The 21,676-nt window shown below is 35.1% G+C and overlaps 1 protein-coding gene across 8 annotated transcripts in view; it reads left to right on the top strand.

The window, feature by feature from the left end:
- The window catches only part of NAV3 (neuron navigator 3), an 830,862-nt gene that overhangs the window by 763,568 nt on the left and 45,618 nt on the right, over nucleotides 1–21,676 (top strand). For all 8 annotated transcript variants that reach the window (XM_041738590.1, XM_041738593.1, XM_041738591.1 and 5 more), the window contains 4 exons: nucleotides 3,133–3,156; nucleotides 5,618–5,695; nucleotides 14,357–14,440; nucleotides 20,300–20,411. In XM_041738590.1, the coding sequence (XP_041594524.1) occupies nucleotides 3,133–3,156; nucleotides 5,618–5,695; nucleotides 14,357–14,440; nucleotides 20,300–20,411 (298 nt within the window). The remainder of the gene's footprint in view (nucleotides 1–3,132; nucleotides 3,157–5,617; nucleotides 5,696–14,356; nucleotides 14,441–20,299; nucleotides 20,412–21,676) is intronic.

The raw sequence follows: 21,676 nt of genomic DNA, 5'->3' as shown, positions 1-21,676 counted from the left end.
TTTGCAAAAAACATTTACCTATAAAATCACCGATTTAACAAATCTCATTGTACAGATTCTTCACCTATACATTTTTTTAAAGCTTCTACCACTTACAGTTTGGTAAATTTCTTCAAAGTATCTTGTCATAAAGTTAAGTATATCACCTTATGGAATTTCTGAGCAGAAAGATTCAGGGAATTTGCATGTTGGTTGGGAATCACAGACTTAGTTTGATCTGCCAACTTAATACCTTTGGCAAACTTAGGGTTTGTGTGCTTGTGTTTAAATCCAAGCCAACGCTGTGACATCCAGAGCTTTTAATCTAAAAGTGCAAATTGCTAAATTATTTTTAATGTAATTGGAATATCTAGCAACACTGAGATTAAATTCCTCCAGGTTTACAGATTCTTGGCATCAACCCTTTTAGATGCTGGCATGAGTTCCCAGGCTTGGTTCCAGACCCCACCACCTCTTCTTTTCTTCTACCTCTTTTCTTCCTCAGTTTCAGTTCTTAGTTATTGTTGTGCTGTTACTTTTCGTATAGGAAAGACATACTTCTTATTACTCACATCTTTATGAAAAGTGAGGGAAATAGACATTAGCCAAGGAAGGCTGTGTGACTTTTTTTTTTTTTTAATTCTAGAGCCTTTTTTTATTCTTTGCATTCCTGGCCCTTTTAGCCTTGCAATAAATAGGTTCTTTCTGACTGATTGTGTCTTTAAAAGTTTATTGGATCTGTTTTGTAATTGGAATCTAATTTATGTTGATTTAATAAGGGCTGGGGCCATGTTTGGTTCATTAGCGTATTTCCTAACCTACAGCTAATACAAGAAGGAATTTTTTTTTTTAAGTAACTTTGGCTGAATGAATGGCAGGTTGATGGTTCATAGAATAAAAAGTCATCTGATATATTTGTATTTAGATAAAATGTTTTATACTGTGTACCATCCTTTAGAACACTGGGCTTGGTTCAACACCGTCATTTAAAAATGGCAAGTAATCACATTCCATCATTTTTTATCTCATGCCTAAATCGCTGAAAGAAATACAATATTAAAATTCTGCCTCACTGCTTTGACTTTATGATAACACCTTACCTGGTATTGATAGTCATGGGGTATAAAAGGAGGCAAAGATTAAGGAAAAAGAGAGTTCTGAAAAAACAACAATAAGAAAAGAGTTTATATACTATACCTACAGAATTAATATGTAATGGTTATGCTTATGAGTAATATATATAACTTATTCAAGGCTTTTTTAATGAGAAGATATGATGGATAGCCTTTTTATTTTTTAAGTAGAATACATTGCTTTTTAAAAATACTCAAATTATTTATTAAAAGTTTCATATAATCCTAACAGGCCTTAAGCAGCATTTGGACAGAATATAGTGGCAATGAACATGCAAAGTTCTAAGGAAAACAAATAGTCCTGGTTAATTGCACATTTGTCTTAAGGCAAACAACTTCCAGCTTTCTTTTGCTTTAAGATGAAATTTCCATCTTAAGGTTAGTTCCCTAACTAATCTTAAAATTAGTTCCTTACTTCTGATTCAAAAACAGACTACATCTGACACCTTAATATTATTAGAATCAAAAAAAATAAAATCTTCCCTTAAAAATTAAAGTTGAACTGTAAAATATTCAAGTTTCGTGTTAGCATTTATTTTTAAAACATAGTTTTCTTATACAGGCTATTAGGATTCTACTATTTAACCACTCTATTACTTTAACACTTTATTATTAACTATACATTATTTTTAAGAGCAGAGAAAATACAGGAAAGAGAATACTCCAGAAATGCTTATGCATAAAAATATCTAAGTTTATTTTACTTTGTTTTATTTTATGTTTTCTGGAGAAAAAAAAGAGAGAAAGTAGTTCGGGTACTTCTGCATCAGTTAACTGGGAAATGTCCCCAAAGGAGAGATAGGAAATAAGGGGCTTTTTTTCACTTTCAGACCTCAAGGCAATGAGCAGATTTGTACTGTTCAGCGATATTCATTCTCCAGCTTTTTCCAGAATAAGGGAGCTTCCCAAACATAATGGCACACATAACTCATTTTCTGGCATTTTGCAGCCCAGCAAAAAGAAGAAAAACAGAGCTGGGAATTTTCTGCAACTGAGTCCAAAACAGCCTGCAAGCTTTCATAGCAGTCCTCATTTCCATAATGTGTATAACCCAGATGTTTGTCAGCCACTTTTATCTCCACCTTGACACTGGGCATTTTACTCTTTGCTGGCTTGCAGCTCCATAAACTTCATTAATAATCATTAGGGACAATAAAAGAAGATAGAAACTGATTTTCTGTGGTTATTAGTAAAGGTCAATATTTTCCCTCCGGCTTTATTTGAGATTTTTTTAATGATGTGTAAATCATAAAAGGGTTTGTGTGCTTGTGTTTAAATCCAAGCCAAAATAAAACTCCAACACCTAAGTCTTGCCTGAAGATCTCTATAGAGCATGGAGTGTATTTTCTATAATATGAATGAAAAAAAAAAAGTAATGTTTCCTTTTTTCCTACACCCATCTATTTTAAGATAGAATTTTATGACTTGTTTTGCTTTTGTTGCTTATGGTCTGACTCTAAGGGTAACATGTTCTTTTAATTCTAACTTTGCGGGACACCTGGGTGGCTCAGCAGTTGAGCATCTGCCTTCAGGCAGGTCATGATCCTGGAGTCCTGGGATCGAGTCCCACGTTGGGCTCCCTGCAGGGAGCCTGTTTCTCCCTCTGCCTGTGTCTCTGCCTCTCTCTGTGTGTCTCTCAAGAATAAATAAATAAAATCTTTAATTCTAACTTTGCTTGTAAGGCATATTATATGTCCATGAATCAAATAACCTACATTTTCAGTGAATCATATATATGTAAGGAAGCATTCGTTTGTAATCTTAAAGGTTCCTGTTATAATAATATAATAATATCATAATTATATAAATACAATATCACTATCATAATCATTTGTAACAATATGATAAAATAACATGTATTTTACTATAATAATATTATGTATTTTACTAGTCTTATATTGGATCATAGTAACATTTTGAAAATACAGTATAATTATACAATGAAATTACTCATTTATACTTGTGGAACAAAATGACTTAGTTATATTTATAGATAATTTTTACCTTTTGTCTTTAACAGGCTGAAGAAAAGGCTCATTCAGAGGTAAAATTTGTAGCATTTTTGAATTTGATGCTCTTTGTGTACACTTGTGATGAATGCTTCTACCAGTAGAGGGCTCTGTGATACAGAGGCATAGCTCTCCAGCACGGCTGATAGACGCGATCCTCTAGTTGATAAATGGTCTTGGGTGCTTCCTCATAAAGAAAATGAAAAGAAGTTCTTAAAAGCAAACTCTCCTCTCACATTCTAGAATGGGGTTTTATATCAACAACTAACCATCGCCTGCAGTAGTAAGCACTCATTAAACCCGATGAATGAATGGATGTGTGGTCTTCCTCGCTTATTGTCGTCTCTTCTCACCAATGCCTATGAGACTAACTGCATAGGATTAATGTAGTGTTGAGTCTTAGGCACCACATCTCCACAAGAGAAGCTCCCAGCATCCCAGCCTATCTCTTCATGCCAGGACTTTGCTGTTCTGACCACCACTTTATGTCTAGCGTGCTACATTGTTCTGACCACACACGTTTCACAAATATACACCCTCTCGCAATCATGCACAGGTCAGGTTGCAACCTGGAGAGTGTTCTTTTGGTTTCCCTTTGTAAAAGAATTGTCCTATCCCAGGAGAGCAGGACTTTAATTAGGCCTTTATTCAAGGTGTGGTAATGACTATTTGATTGGTTGACACTGAGGCAGTCAGAACACAGAGAAAACCAGTGTCTTGGCAGCAGCCTTTGCAATGGAATTCCTTGCCTTACTTTGCCTTTAAAGTAAAATTTGTGCTATGTTTAAAATATCGAAATAGTATTGGTTATAGCAATCTGATTATCTAGACCAAAAAAGTAAATATGGTTTAAAAAAAACTATACTATTTTATTTATGTTGCATGGACAGGACAGTGCTTCTAATTTGGTCATAATGTAACTACTGAGGTATTTGAATGCTGCCTATTTGCCTGATTAGTACTTACCCAACTCCCCTTTGTATCATTCCTGCCCCTAATGGGTCATGGTTTTTTTAAAAAAATAATTTACATTACCTTAAGTTTTCCTAGATTTCATTGTAAAGTATTATGTAATGGAGATTATTAATTTGAGAAAGGCTGTTTGAATTTGTATCGGTTTAAGATAAAATAGGTGGTCTATTTTCTGGGACTATCTGTGGTCGTCATCATTCAAATGCAAATCAAGTGCTATTTAGGGCTAGTGAACCTCTTAAAAAAAACAGGAGTGAAACAGAATCACATTTGCTGAGATTATAATAAATGTCCACTGTCTCTGCTTCCAGCTTAAAGTTCACAGCTCCTTTTTGACTCTTGCAATATTGACTACCATTTTTTTTCCACAAGAGGGAAAAAAATAAGACAGTTAATGGACTATGTCAAGAATGCTCTTTCAAACTGAGATAGTATTCCAAATGTCCAGCCACAACAATAGAAGTCTTATTTTCACAGAAATGAGAAGAATTAGAGTAGAATATTTGGCATCTGAGTAACTAAAATCCCTTGAGACCAGAAATATACTTACAGACTTAGCCTCAGATGGTTGTAAATGTTTTACCCTTACTAATCTGTGTTTACATGTTTTAGCAACATAAGATATTCAGGTTCAACTGCAGAGAATGCTTATATTAACAATTTAAATGTGATATGAAATACTCTCTTTTTTCTGGTTCAGTTTTATTACAATGTGAACTTAGCTAAGGAAGAAGACATTTTAGCATATTAATTTTGTTGGCTTATCTTATTTGAACAGTATTACTAATTTTTCTGCTTACTTTTAAACTATAGGTAATCTATAAAGCATTACTATTCTGAGTTAATAATAACTCTGTGAATAAAAAGCATTACAGTAAAGATTTGGGAAGGCTTCTCTGAGTGTTAGCCATTGAAACTCCAGCTAATAAAATTATTTCCAAATATGGACTCATTACTTGTGGAATTAGAGCCATCTTTCAGTGACTAAAGGGTATTCCACAGCTTCTGAGAAATTGCCAAACTACAGACAATTAAAATAAGCACACACCAAAAAAACTGAGTATTTTTCTAAAACTCTATGCTCAATGCCATGCTAGAACATTCAGTACTTTTTGCTAAAAGAAGACCCAGAAAAAATGTGTCTATGTATATTTAATTTTTAAAAAGAAAAGATCTTACTGCCTGAGTTCTGTTACCACAAATTCCCTGAAGTAGGAGAATTAATAGAGAAAATAAACTTGATTCTTGAGTCAGGCAGATCGGGCAAGAGAGCAAGCAAACATCCTTTAATTTGCAAATTTGGGTCCTAACCTTGAACAGTCACTTACCGCTCTTCTTAATAAGGGCACTTGACTATTACTGTGTAGCTAGTGTTCACATTTCTTTGTTTTTTTCAGGAATTGGTGCTGATACACTAATTAAGGGGTTGCATGAGTGAAATATAACATTTACTTTCTTGGATTGAATTCTTAGTTTTAAGTAAAAATATAGTATATTGAATTGATTTTTTTAAATTATATCCAGCAAATCCACAAACTGCGGCGAGAGCTGGTTGCGTCACAAGAAAAAGTTGCTACCCTCACATCTCAACTCTCAGCAAACGTAAGTCACTTGTGATTATTTTTCGATATATCTAAACAGACATGTAAGTAGTAAATGGAATAACCTTAGCAACAGATAGACAAATTTTAAATGGCCAAAAATAAAGTCTTCAGTCAGTCATATGAAGGTAAACTTTCCTGCATACTGAGGATTAAAATGTAAACCCAAACTGATGTGGTTAAAAGGCCTTTTGTTTCTTCTAAGATTGGAGACATTAGTCACAGTTACAAGGGTTATTTCTTATGTCTTTTTTTACTCTCTATAGATTTTTTTTTTTTCCAGCCACAATACGGTTGGGGTTGATAGTGATTAACTCTGGAAGATAAAATATTCTATGTGCCCTGCCTTCTTCAGCACAATTTACTGGGCAATTAGTTAAGCATCCAATTAATTATATAAAAAAAATTAACTTAGGATGACATTTGAGTATCTGAGCTATGTTGTAAATGAGAGGTAGTTCTCTTAAAAATTTTGGCAGCCTTCTCACAGCAGTTTGGCCAGCTGAGAATGGCAAAAATGACGCCAGTGAAGACCATCAATAGTCTTTCCACGTGCCAGGGAATACTCAGAATAGATGGAGAATAATACAGGAGAACACGTGGCATGGTGCCTGGTCCTAAGGAACAGTAGTGTTAGGAGCACCAGTGAGGGGTAGGGAAGCTCCTGCTGTTTTGCCATTTGCCTTGCCACCTTCATCCAACACTAATCTGTTCAGTTGAACCGTGTAGCTTTGGGCCTCTCGTCTGCCTCATGGATCTCTACTCTCCATTGAGGTTTTCTATGTCCCAGACAAAGCATGACATAGCAAGAGAGAGCAGGTGTAGTAGGCCCACGGGGTATGACTTGATTAAGAGAGATTTTAAGGATGAAAATTCTTGTGTCATACAACTTCCACAGCATATAAGTGAGTCATTTCACTGACAATGTATTCATTTTACAACTGTACTTGAATTGATTTTATCTTTTCAATGTTGGGAGGATAAAATTAATTTTGGATTGTCTGTATTTATTTTTATAGATGTTAGGGAATCGTTAAAAATAATAGCAGGTTTTAGAGAATTTTTAGGCAATACTGGAAGAGACAACAGAATTATTTAACCCATATTTTCCATCTAAGAAGAATTCTTAAAGAAATAGTTCAGAAGAAACTATAAATTTTATACCAGACTAGTGAATAAGAGTATAAAACACTCTGTCTACATTCCTGAATCTGTACCCAAAGGACAAATGACAATGTAAATGCCAACACACTGGGCTGTATTTATCTGCAACGAGGAAGGCTCAGTGGCAGACCCCACTCGTTGGATGGTCAAGATATTTATAGATGTCTTTAACGATTAAAATTGAAGGATTTTATTTTTATTGTGTAAATGTCTCTTGCATGGGTTTATATATTCAGACATTAATAATAAACATCTGCTATACATTATGGAATTTTTAAATTCCATAAACAATTTTTAAACTATTGCCATTTAAAAAGCTTTACGTTATGTGCCTCTTGTATTAAAAAGGAAAACTGAAACTAAAAACAAGCCTGTAATAAAAGACATATACTTGTTTTTCCCTCAGACACCCTACCTAAACATGGTTGTTGGTTTCTTTTTGGGGGCCTGGGTGGTGGAGGGAGTAGAGTTGACACATAGTGTTGCATTAGTTTCAGGTGTACAGCTTAGTGATTTGACCAGTGTATACACTATCCTGTGTTCCCTGCAAGAGTTGCTGCCATTTGTTCCATTACATCACTATTACATTATCATTGACCGTATTCCTTAGGCTCTGGTTTTTATTCCCGTGACTTACTCATTCCATAATTGGAGGCCTGGATCTCCGTCTCCCCTTCACCTATTTGCCCATTGCCCCACACTTTCCCGCAGGCAGGCATCAATTTGTTCTCTATATTTATAGGTCTGGTTCTACTTTTTGTTTGCTTGTTTTTTTCCAGATTTCATTGATGAGTGGAATCATATGCCATTTGTCTTTCTCTTTTCTTTCATTTGCACTTCACTTAGCATAATACGTCAAGATCCATCTATGTTGTCTCAAAAGGCACAGTCCCACCCTTTTTTATGACTGCATAATATTCAATGGTTGGTTTCTTATGTTTCTTTTCAGTGTTGATCTTTTGAAGAGATATATGCAGTACACACTTGCAAAGGCTTGTATACACACACATACACACACACATACACACACACATACACACACACACACAGAGGAGCAACCAAATTTTAACCTGAGGAAGCAGTCCTGAAATATGACTCTGTACCATTGTTTGGGAAAGGAGCAAAAAATTTTTAAGAGTGACAGCTGTTGGCTACCTACCACTTCTGCTCCAGTCATGCATGCCACACTGATTATCACTGATGTGTTTTCATGACTTTGGCTCATGTAGTCTCAGCTGAGCATCAATATGACCACCAGAGGGTGAAAATTGATTTTGGTGGTGAAAAAAATTTACTCTTTTTTATGCATAAAGCACAGTATTCATAGAGTACATGGACAGGTATACATCATATCTATGGTATTAAAATGTCATGGAGGAAAGGGGTGATTAGGAAAAAAAGCATAGAATATTTCCTCAAGGAACAATAATGAAAAAAGGAATGAATACAGAATTAGAGCAAGTAGTGTCAAATAGGTGATTTTGTTTATCAAGTTCTAGTCTTAGAGAAGATGCCCAAATGTCTCCAGCTTCCCCTACCCATATCTATGTTATCTTAACTGTGCCTTTTGCTCACAGATAGGAGCCTAAGTTATATCCTATTTTGCAGGCCTTTTTTTTTTTTTTACTTCGTAATGCATTTTATAAATCTTCTTAAATCACCTAAGAGCCACACAAAAAACTATACCTAGCAACTTTATTTTTTAACAGTAAAGAACATTGCAAACAACCAAAATATCCCTTCAGGGGTTGTTGTGTAAAACAAACTATCATGGATTACCACTCAGCCATCTTATATATCTATGTCAACTTGTATTTTTAAATGTACAAACTTTTTTGTACATTTAAAAATTTGAATTACTTATGAATTATCTATTAACTGCAAATTATCTTGAACTTTCTTTGGCATTTGATTTATAATGTCACTTAAGTTCCCATAGAGCATAATGAGCCATCAAAGGATTTTTTAGTTAATATTTTATTTTTTCTTAGTTCTAAAAAATACTGCATTTAAATTTCATTCAGAGAATATGCTCAGATATTCAAATTAACAAATTCAGATATCTGTTAATATCTATTGATGTATGTAATATATACATGTAATATACATGTGCAGAAGTTAAGTCAGTCATAAGACTGAATAAAATTATTTCTGTACAGAATTCTTTAAGTCAAAAACTATTTTTAATCTTGTAATCCTTTTTGGAAGTAGGAGTAAACCTTGTATTGTTTTAGTTTATTTAAACTGCATAAGATCACTACAATGAGCATTATTGTATAGAAGTGAAGTAGTAAAAGAGCCATGATTTTTATAAGGATGAATTACAATGGATTTGGTTCTGTAGAAAATATCATTAACTGTTAACTTTTTATTTAATGATTATTTAAGTGTCCAGATAATTGATTTTTTACTCAATATATGAGTCACTCTATCAGAACTAAAATGATTCTCCTTACTTTGGGGAAATTTTGTTGTTGTGTTGTTAATTGATCTGTCAATTGAACTGTGTTTGGGCTTGACATAATTATATTTTTTTCTGACATAATTATATTTATATGGAATCCATACAATAATCCATGTTTTAATTTTTAAATTTGAAACTTACCTGCTTATCTATTAAAATGCTTTTTTCAGAGGCACCTGGGTGGCTCCGTGGGTGAGCATCTGCCTTTGGCTCAGGGTGTGATTCTGGGGTCCTGGGTACAAGTTCCACATCGGGCTCCCTGCATGGAGCCTGCTTCTCCCTCTGCCTGTGTCTATGCCTCTCTCTCTATCTCTCTCAGGAGTAAATAAATAAAATCTTAAAAAAAAAAAAATATATATATATATATATATATTTAAAGTGCTTTTTTCCTCACTTTGTTAAAAGGAGCAGCAGTAGGGGTGCCTGAGTGGGGCAGTTGGTTAAACATCTTACTCTTGGTTTGGGCTCAGGTCATAATCTCAGGCTTGTGAGGTCAAGCCCCAAGTCAGGCTCCATGCTCAGTGTGGATTCTCCTGGAGATTCTTTCTCTCTCTCCCCCTCTGCCTCCCCCTGGCTCACATTCTCTCTCTCTCAAATAAATAAATCTTAAAAAAAAAAAAAAAAACCATAGCAGTGGTAAATTAGAAAGGTGCCCAGCCAACTCACTTTTCGTTTGACCGGCAGAGTAAACCTCCACTCAGTAGAATATGCAGTGAATCTTCCCATCCACTTGTCAGGTTCTCTGATCATAGAGCTACATAAAGCCCTGGGAAGACTCTCTGTAAAGCACTTTCTACTAGAAAGTGTCTTTAGAAAGGAAAGAGGGTATGTTGGCAGGTGCTACTGCCTGACCTCGCCGAATCAATACAGCACATGTGAACAGGAGGAAAAGAGGATCCCACCAGTGAGCCACTGCAAATGTATGTATGGCCATATCCTACAGTCAGCCGGCCCCCCAGCCTCTCATCCACACCTTCCTACTGCCAAATCAGGTGCTAAGCATTTGTTGGCATGATAATATATTTTGTTGATGAATCTCAGCTCTTACATATTTAGAAGTAGGCACTAAGGCTAGTTATTATTACCATTTTTGAAAGATACCGCTGAATGAATATGTCACAAAACAGAGGGTCTTTTTTTTTTTTTTTTTTTTGCCTTTCAGCACATAGGTCTTTTAGCCAAAAATCTCTCAGGTGTTCTTTTGTTTAGGATTGTGTCCGGTTTTTTTGTTCTATTTAATATTTCTATTTTTAATTTTTTTTAAATTTATTACTTTTAAAGATTTTATTTATCCATTCATGAGAGACACACAGAGGCAGAGACACAGGCAGAGAGAGAAGCAGGCTCCCTGCAGGGAGCCCCATGTGGGACTCGATCCCAGGACCCCAGGATCATGCCCTGTAGGCAGATGCTCAAACACTGAGCCCCCCAGGCATCGCATATTTAATATTTTTATACATTCTGGCAGTTACTCTCGTTTTTCTGTATCTCCTTTCACAGAAAACAGTTTTGCACGTATTAACAATGACAAACACTGAAGGAACAATTTTATATTGTGTAAAAGAAATGTGAAACCTTATTTATGATACCTTCAGAGTCCTTTTCAGTTCATCTATTGTTTTTCAAATGTAAAGTCACACTTATGTACATCTCCATATAAATCTCTATATTTTTTTTCTGGTTGATGGACTGTCATTAAATTCTGGGTGAATAAATATAATGCTGGCACTTTTTCATAACCTTTCGTCTTACTGTTTAGCAGCACAATAATTCTCTTTATGTAAAGATCCAGATTATATTCAGATTATATTATAGAATTCCAAAACTAAAGACAGTGTGTATTAGAAATACCTTCCCTTACCTAATATTCAGTTGTGTCTATTTTATTCCCTTGACAGACTTCACCTAACACAAGTCAGGGAATATTCATTATCATGTTAATAGAGTTTTACTCTGGCTTGAAAATTATGCAGCTGCTAAGAGAAAAGTCGAAACCAAGTAAACCATGATCAATAATCCCCCTAAAAATCCACAATTTTAGAAAAAGTCACCATTTTATTAAGTTTTTCAGATAAGATCTATTGTTCTATTGTCAATTGCTTTTGCTTTTCATTTTCTCTCCATTGAGGTGAGAAAGATCATCACTGGTAGTAATGGTTTCTGTTATTTGTTTCTTGTACTCTCTTTCTATTAATCCAATTGGTGAGAAATTTAACTTTGTATTAACTCAAAGTAACAAAGTTAATCTGATAACCGAAGCCAAGGCAACATAAATTTAAATAAAGCAGTATTTCACTGACACATCTCTAGCATATTTTTCATGGAGAACAATGTGACTCAAAATGTTCTTTGGTAACTAGTTATACATTTTCTTATGAATAATTAGTGAACATCAATGTTCCAAAGATTGAAAACTGACAATCTCATAGCGAACATTTTGTATGAACTAATAGCTACAAAATACAGGCAATACATTTATTCAGTATATTCACATTCCTGCTTTATTTGCCATATTTTAACTCTTGTTTAACTGAGAAAATATGCATAGATGGTAAAGTTTAAATTTTCTTCCAAGTTTATACATTCAAGTTTATATATCCAATAATTAAGCCTTACAGTTGTTTTGGAGAATTAAAATTGCAATATTGAGTAGATTCCTGCATTACTTTTAGTAAATATTAATGGTGGTTTTAGCCAGAATTTTCACTATTCTAAGAGAAAATGAGCAATTTTATTTTAGGATTTAGTAACCCATTGTATATAATGGGCAAATATATTATAAATCATGGCAAATGGGCAAATATATTTGGGCAAATATATTATAAATCACATGGAGCAATACAGTAAAGCAAAATCTAACTACTGCTACACACACTTATGTACATCTCCATATAAATCTCTATATTTTTTTTCTGGTTGTTGGACTGTCATTAAATTCTGGGTGAATAAATATAATGCTGGCACTTTTTCATAACCTTTCATCTTACTGTTTAGCAGCACAATAATTCACATGGGTGACTCTCAGAAACACAATGTTAAGAAAAAGAAAACACTCACAAAAAAATTGTTGCCATATGATTCCATTCTGATAGTTTTAAAAATAGACAAAGCTAAAATAAAGTGTTTAGGGATACAACTAAAAAGAGAAGCAAGAAAATCATTGCCATAAGTGCTTATCTGTGGAAAGGGAAGAGGGGACAGTAATAAGAGAAAGATAAGAGAAAATTTCTAGGGTCTTCACTTGTCCTATTTTTTGACTTGGCTGGTGAGTGTATGAATGTTCACTGCGTGAGAAAACAATGAGCTGTGCCTTTTCATTTTGTTCACTTTTAATATGGTTTATATGATTTAATATGCTTTTGTTCTCTTTTTAAATTTTCTTACAATAAAAAGGTTACATATGAGAGAGAATATGGAACATAAGCTAATTTCTGATATATGGAGCCTGATGCAATGATATTCCTTATCACTGAAAACATTTTAAGCTCAAGATACTATCCCTTTTAGAAAAAAAAAAGAGTATTATTTATCCTATTAAATCTGCTAACTAACCTTGGAGTATGATTCTCATGGCTGTGCGTGTGAAAGAGAGAGAAAGAGAGAGATTTGGTGGGAAAATGAGATAGAGGAAGGAGAGAGTGGAAAAAGAATAAAAGTTTGTATCGGTGGACTGAAGATTAATAGAAGAAGAATCCTCCACAAATTATCTTTCTCTATATTGTTGTGTCAGGAAAAGGAGGGGAGCAGCGCAGGATAAGCTCAGAGCTAGGAACAAGGACGCCTTTGTATCGTGATCCTAATGGAAGGGACTTGTACCTTCTAGCTGTTACCAGTAGTGGAATATACACTTCTTTCTGTTACGAATAATGGAATAAATTTCTAGTGCCCTAATCCTTTGGACCCCTGCAATCCATGTGATAATGGCTACCTCAGCTTTTTAGCTCTGTGAGAGTTACAAGGTGATATATTTTAGTAAGTCCTTTTACTCCTTTCTCTCAAAAAATTAATCTTTGGCCGAGGGTTGCCAAATTTCCCCCCCCCACACACACACACATAGTTTATTATCGATGTAGGTTGTAAAATAAATTCTATCATCATGTCTTTGTAAGGGCACAATAAAAGTAGATCGGTTTAAGATAATACACCTGTAGTTCTCCTCAAGCAACAGTGAGAGATTGAGCACCTCTTCATGCTTAATATTCTGTGGGTGAAGCTGATAGATAATGGCATGTCAACAGAACCTGGCCTATTTTAGAGCTGTGAGATTGTCAAATACCTCTTAATCATAAGAGTTTGGGTTTTATAAAAAAAAAAAAAGTTTGGGTTTTATACTGCAATAAGTGTAATTCCCTGAGATTTAAAAGAAAGCCATGAAAACTTAAATAAAATATGACTGAATATTATTTCTAGCTGGCCTACCTGTACTTCCTTCATTGAAGGGAATAAAGTAGCAATAAAAGCCCTTTTATTGTAAAGAGTTTGGAAAGTGAAGACAACTCTTTCTGATACCATTCTGTTGTAAGCACAAAGAGAGGAAAGGTAATGTTATAGCTGTCAGCAGATGTCTGACACTAGAAGGAGAGTATCGGTATAATAAAGGAGCGAACAATATCTTCAAAGGTCATCATGGAGGTATAAAAATGAGAAACATTTGTCCATTGACTATTGCAGGGACCTCCTCTTGAGCTTTAAGTCTAAAAACTTGGCACCTCAGAACTGTGTTCTGTATTTTGGGTGTCAAGTCCTCTGTGATATGCAAGTCAGAAGGTGTTATTATTTGCAAAATACCATCCCTTTTCAGAAGTTGAATTCACATTAAATGTCAAGAGATGGAATTTAAACTGAAGTTTAGAAATGATAAACAAAGATTTGTGTTAAGGGAGAGTCATCACTGAAAGCTAACGGTGATGGTCATAGTATTTAAAAAGTTCGAATACCTGAAATTGAGCATTTTATAAAATCAAGAGTTTTCATCCATCCATCCATATACAAGGTTCTGACATTTAAAATGTGTTCCTTCCATCTTGTTCACAGGCTCACCTCGTAGCAGCTTTTGAAAAGAGCTTAGGGAATATGACTGGCCGGCTGCAGAGTCTAACCATGACAGCAGAACAGAAGGTATGTTCACGAATTACCACAGGGGCTTGAAATAAGACAGCAAGTTGCGTAGGATGTTTAAACAATGCATGACCTGCAGCTCCTTAAGCGTAATACTGGAGGGGATCCATTCCATTCTAAATTGGAAAATGGCAAGATAATACTTTTTCTTTTCAGATTTTAAAGACTTGTGATTCATTTTGATCCATATTAGGACACACACACACACACACACACACAAGTTCTTTCCAGGCAGTCTATTATTTTACTTCTGATTGGACCTATTAAAAGAATACCAAATGTTAAGAAAGAGAAACAGTCGTATATGAGAAGAGTTAGAATATTCTAGGAACAGTTTGTCATGCAGTTGACAAGAATTGCACTCTGACAAGCATTTTCACAAACTCATGGTCTATAAGCCCAGATAGAGACCATGGCAGTAATTGGAGATACCGGTGGAGAAAGTTTGGAGGAGATGCGAGGACTCTCTAAAGTCAGGGGACTCTTGTTGCAGCGTCTGTGGGCAAGAGCCTGAAAGACTGACCCTGAGCTAAAGTTTAGAAATACGGAATGCTACAGGAAGATTTGTGTCACTTGGGAGTAACGAGGTCTAGTTGGCATCTGGGGGTGCTGTCTTTGAAAAGTAAAGTTAACTCATATCAAAAACTTGAAAATAAAGTCGCGTCCGTTTTATGGAGGGGAGGGGGAGAAGAAATTCTAAAAAGAAAGAAACAGAGAATTTAGTTCACAAGACAGACATAATCAAAAAAGTTCATTTTGCCGAGAAAGAATCTGGACATTTCCATGGGATGACCAGTAACTTCCCTCTCTGCCATGACTTCGGTGACCCTCACCTGAGTCCTTGGATGGGTGTTAGAGACAGATGAAGTCTCTAAAAGTGTATGGAAACATTTGTAAAAACAGCATATGTGCATCATATGGGCAGATGTCCACTGTTTTCATCTAATTTCCAAAGAGATGCAAAACCTAAAAGGCTTTGGGTATTTTCAGATCAGTACCTAGATCTATCCTTAGAGATGGCTTCAGTTTTGTCTTCAGTTCTGTAAAGTATGTCATTAGCGTTGGAGAACTAGTGTGTGTTACCATTTTGTCAGTTTACTGTTTTTTAAATTAAATAAAAAACCTGAATGAACAGCCCAATTAAACTAAAGAGAAAATCAAATATTCCTGTGATAGCCTGCCGTAATTAGCAAACTCTATTTAATTCGCCTTTTCACTCTCCTATTTCAGAGAATCCCCCCACCCCTGAAAAAGAACACTGTCCTTCCCCGTCAGGGGATCCTCCCTGTAAGGGAAGATGACAAATGCCTTTTGAGCACAGGGATCTTATCTTCATCTTTCATCATACCACTTCACTATGTAACCTAAGAGCTTAGTAAATAGGATGCCGAGGTCTTGTAGGGCAGCCAAGTGGGAAAGCGTGTGAAGGCTGGAGCCCAGGGAAGCTTGAGTGAGAATCTCGAAGGAACTTCCTAAGAGCTGTAGAATCTTCCTTCACTGACCCTCACATTCGTCATTTGAAAAGTCAGGTTTATAATAACAACCTTGTAGAATCGCTGTGGGATACTATGCAATACCACAGACAGTGGACAGGAAAACACATGTTACCTTTCTTTGCACTTCTCTCCTTTTATTCCTCTTTAAAAAATATGGGATAAATCAAATTCATCATTGGCCATATGCCAGGAACATTGCTTGAAATCATGGTTAGTGTTTAAGTCTCAATATCTTTAAGAAGTCAAAATTAATGCTTTTTAGCGACCCATATTGCCTACAATTCTTTTATATTTATGAGTACATTTTCTCATGGAAATTGGAAAACTCTGCATTTGTTAATGCCTATGAATAATGCCTTGAATATTTTTAAATACATCTGCATAATGCGTGGAATTTTATCATTGTGTGCACATTACCCATAAAGTAACATTGCCAAAATTATAAAATTTTCTCAGAAGATATCGTGATGTCTGAAATTGCCTTGCCTTTTTTTAACTGAAAATAAAATGATTGCTTGTCTCGTTGCAAGCTGCATGCACACAACGATGTTAGGAAGTGGTTTATGTTATTAATCTGAGATTTAAAACTTTCCTATTTCCAAGGTGGCCTTGGGAATCATAAAACTAATTGCAATATGATATGGCACGATTCAATAACAGGATCTAGTGAAAATAAGTAGAAGAATGTATATAACAAGATGCCCGAGCCTATGTAATTACTACCGCAAAGCGCTGAATGGAATTGAATGTCAGGGAAGCTAAGGCACAAAGGGAGATTGCTTGGCTTGTCTAGTTCTCATTTTCTGACCAGAAAGAGCATAATTTAGATCGAAGAGACAAACTTTTTGGCACTGAACTCAAGGACAAATTTATTGTAAAGTTTCTTAAATTGGGGTCATGGAATAACAAAAGACAAAATCGCCGTTGAAATAGACATTTCTCTAAAAGCTGAGGGCATAACATTTAATCATATTTCAGTAAAGTCATTTCTTCAGGGAGCTGAGATAAAAGGGTATATTGCTCTCTGGTGATCCAACAATCCTGGGAAAAAGATTAGCGCATACAGAGCAGAGGTTTTTGAAACTCTGTTCTTGGAGTTCCAAGGCTCATTTGTCCATTTAATCATTCACCAAAGTTCTATTGAATTTCTACTGTGTAGGAGAGACTGCTCTAGCTACTGAGAATTCAGCAGTGAAAAAATATATGTGTGTATAATATATACATGTATATATAGTACATACATATATAATATATTACATATAATATATGCATTTTATATACACACACACTGTTTATGTCCTAGTTTATAACTGGTTATAACATAAAATAGAGATCATATTCTAGTATGTGACAGATTATGATAAAAATACAGGATTTCAGGTAAAGATAAGCACCACTGAAAATGTTGAGAGTGAAGATATTGGGAAGTGAAGGTGGGATGCTACCACAGGAAGCAACAGAAGTCAAGGTTGGGTTACATACTTGAGAAATGTTAATGAAACTGGGACTCAAACCCTCAAATGTAAATGAAACTAGGACTCAAATCCAAGTCTTTAGGCTTCTTCTGGCTTTAAAGTATGATTTTCAACAACCATATGGCATTAATAGTCTGAAAACTGTATCAAAATTTTAGTTTCATGTATAGACCAAGTCCACTTCCTTGAATAGTATCTTAAAATCTTTCCCTGCTCCCAGATGCCGAATCTGTAATCCTGATTATCTTGCCAGACCACTGCTTTTATACACTTACAACCTGCTGAGAAAGAAAAGACATGTATGAATAACTCAGGAGGCAGAAAATTTGGGGTGCTATTGGAAGTATAGGAGTGTCCTGAGCGTACTCACAGGAGACTACTGCATCTTCACTTAGGCTCCAGAGTAGAGATGGCATAGAGGACTCCCTTGGGCTCTGGGAGGATAAAAAGATTAATTTTTGGAAAGTGGGGGGACTGCATGTTATAAAAGAAGGGTGACCATGAGCTTGAGCAGCAAAGAGGGAAGAGGGAGACATACAGGGAAAAAGAAGGGATGTAGAAAGAAATGTGGAACTGAGGCTAGAAAGATGTCTAAGGAATCTGGTCCTTGAAAACAAGGAGCCATTCCAAGGCTTTTGCCATTAGACTAATATAAAAGTTAATGAAGATCGATCCCATAGTTTAACAGCATCCTCAGTAACCACTAGAAGGCTCGTGTTACATAATAGTAAGTCTATAACTAGGAAAAATTAAGATAATTGTCATGAAAGCTTGTTGGCTGTCTCTAGATATTGCTCTATGCCTAACCTAAGGCTCAATAGATTATGACAATGACATAGTCTGATCAATAATTATACCTGCATTTGTAGTTCTTGTCCCTTATTAGCGCTTCTCCCCCAAGATTCTTTGAGAAAATTAAGACTTAATGCCCTGAGATATCAATTATAAATGATAAAGTAACTTCTTTTCTCTGCACCTGGAATGGTGCAAACTTTGTACCATGCGTGTCAGAATTGGAAAAAAAATGCTATTCAAATTATCGTTCAGATCTTTTTAAAAATAGTTTGAGATTTCTCTACAAAAGACTGAAGTTTAGACTTTGAGTCATAAAATGGATGGATAAGTCAGCTTACTCATAAAATTAAGCTGTATTTTTTAGACCTTTTATGAGATCTCATTCTTCTTTCAACGTAAGACCAGTGTTCTAGCAGATTTTTTAATCTACAGTACAAGCACTAGTGACTTTAAATTCAAGGATGAAAAATCTGATTTTAATTAAAATTTAACATGTACTTTAGTCTATATGTTGTAAAATTGCTATTTAAATTGTATGGTTTGCTAAGTGTGTGCTATAGAGCTCCTTTTGTGAATAATTTTCTGGTAAAAGCAGAATGAATTTCAGTAAACATTTTCTCTGTTGAGAGATTTATTTTAAATGGAAAATATATCAAGTTTTGGAAAACTTATGTATTATTAGAGCAAGGGACAAAATTACAGAAAAAATTTGGAGAGACTGAAAAATTATGATGAATTGGATCTGAATTTTATATTGTGGCCCTGGAAGTTTCCCACAAACTGGTATTTTTCTTTTATGATAAATACATGCAAATTAAATTACAGTCAAATACTTGAAGACCCAACTGTGAATGCAAGAGGTTGCTACTGACCCTTCATTATGAAATTCTTTGACTTATAAACTATTAGAAATCTACAAGAGGCAATTGTCATGATTTTACTGCTTTACATATATTCTGGAAGGTGGAGAGTAGGAGTAACCTATTTACTATGGAGGGAAGAACCTGAGCCTGATTCTTTTGATTTCTGCCAAAGATGCTAGAGAAAATGATCAGTGACCATTATATTCCCTCAGAATTCTCCCTCTAAGAGACTGACAGAATTCTAATTTTTAGAGTTGCCACCACTGCCAAGAATTTTGAATACCCCTTGTTTTCAAGCTCCTGATGGAAATACTGCCCACGCTGAAACAATACTTTTGCTTCCTTTTTTGGAGAGACACATATCTTGTCTTCCTCATTCTTCCTCATAGTCATTTCTGGTAAAATAATTCACTTCGATAACTGTGAAAGATCACATTTATATGTTCAGTGGGACACATCTTAAAGTTACTCTGGGTTCAATAAGAAAATAGATGTTTCATGACAATTTGATTTGTAAGCTACCTTTTTTTTTTTTTTTTGTAAATTAGTATTATTTAAGGAATGTAGATTGCATGTATTTCTATTCACTTAAAAAAAATCCCTGTGTTGCTTTGGCTTGGTAAAACTGGGTCTCCAATCTAGGAATCTTACTGGATAAAAAGTATCAGAATCTAAGATGACCTTGACTTGCCCAGCAGAATTTAATAAGATGACATTTGGTAGGAATGAGTTAGGGCTGACTTCCTGCTTTTATACTTGAATATAAAGAATCCGTTCCCCAAGTGCAAAGTAAGTGAGACAAAATCTAAAGTCATCCATTCAACAAGAACTTAGCGTTTCCGGCTTACAGTAAATGCAATTTGATGCACCTGGACAGTTCTGCTAGCGAGGTGATGTAACCATGGTGGCATTAATAAGTTTGGTATAAAATGGGCAGTGTGATATCTTGCTTTATGTTGCACTGGTCAGCTTTATTGCCATCCTTCGAAAGGAATAAAGGCTATTCAGATCACATTTATAAGAGAATAACCAAGATTTTTTTTTTTTTTTTTTAGTTTTCCTGAACATTTAGGCAAATAAGAATTGTTAGATATGGGGTCATCAGGCATCCAAATCTCCCAGGATGTTAGTACTATATAAAATTAAACCCACGTGATTGTGAATTATGAACAAGGACATTTTACTGTTTTCTCTAGGTATTAAAACTTCTAAATTCTATTTGTTTCACAGGAGTCTGAACTTATAGAACTAAGAGAAACCATTGAAATGCTGAAGGCCCAGAACTCTGCTGCCCAGGCAGCTATTCAGGGAGCCCTGAACGGTCCAGACCACCCTCCCAAAGGTATATTTGGAAATATTGCCATTTTTCATCCAATAATAATAGGGATATATTTTATTTATTTATTAGAGTGAAGCTGCTTTTACTCAGGGCACTTTGTTTTATAATGAATAAATTGGTATTAATACAGTCAAAATCCCAGAATTCAAGAACAGTAGCTTTCCTTATCAATAATTTCTAATTAAGCTTAAGGAATTTGCTTCTGTAGTCATACACACATTTTTCTCCATTCTATTTAGTGAAAGTGGGGATGGGGAGGTTTCTTAATACATTCATGTCTGACTTCAAGCAAAACACACCCTGTAAGGAGTATAAAAATCTAGGTCTGAAAACAAAAATCAAATAGTCAATATGGTAAAATATCAATAATAGGTATGGGGAACAGCTCGTTCTGGATGGAGGCAGTGAAAAGGTACACTTTCTAAAGAAATGTTAAAAACAGGAAGAAAAAGACAAAGTCTGCTTTTAATTATCATTATGCCTCATCAGTTCTAAACAATAATAAAATAATCTTATTTGTCACCACACCCTCCTTAGTTTCCCACAGCAGAAATGCTTTGTATTCATGTCCTGTCATTTATTTTCCTTTGCATGGGCTCTACTTATTCATATCCTAATCTTTTCAACAGCACTCAGGATGCTCTTCATCAGCTAGAAAAATACTTTTCTAAATCCTGAATGCTCTGTAATGTATTTTTCCATCTACAGGTGAATCCATTTCAGGAGAAATCCATTTGATAGAGTCTGTTAATGTCTCCAGCAGCCAGTCACACTTCAGACCACTGGAGTGTGGGTTCTCTTACCATCAAACCAAGACTGTTCTCTCCAGGACCCATAATGACTTACAGGACACTAAATCCAATACAACATGTAAAATTCTTATTGTATTTGACAGTCTAAGTAGCATTTGATGCTGACTGTCCATTCCATCCTTCTTGACACATTTCATTTCTTCTAATGTTTGTGACATTAACATTCTTAGTTTTTCTCCTGTTCCTTTGAAATCTCTTTCAAAATTTCTTTTGCAGGTTCACTCATTTGTATTCATTTCTTAAATGTTGGTGTTTCTTAGAATCCAGTCCTCAGCTCTCTTCCTTTATGGTTTTGTACATTGTGATTCTCTTCATCCTACCCAAAAGTCTATAAAGCTCATCTAATACTCTAGCTACACTTATCTTTTTATGTGTTGGTAACTGGTAATATATCTCTCCAGGCTGGGCTCATCTGTTGAGTTACAGATCTATAAATCTAGTGCCCAAGAGAGAGCT

This window comes from Vulpes lagopus, chromosome 23 (genome assembly GCF_018345385.1).
Source record: "Vulpes lagopus strain Blue_001 chromosome 23, ASM1834538v1, whole genome shotgun sequence".
Lineage (NCBI taxonomy): Eukaryota > Metazoa > Chordata > Mammalia > Carnivora > Canidae > Vulpes > Vulpes lagopus.
Note: the sequence above shows the minus strand (reverse complement) of the source record. Positions and strands in the feature narration are given on the sequence as shown.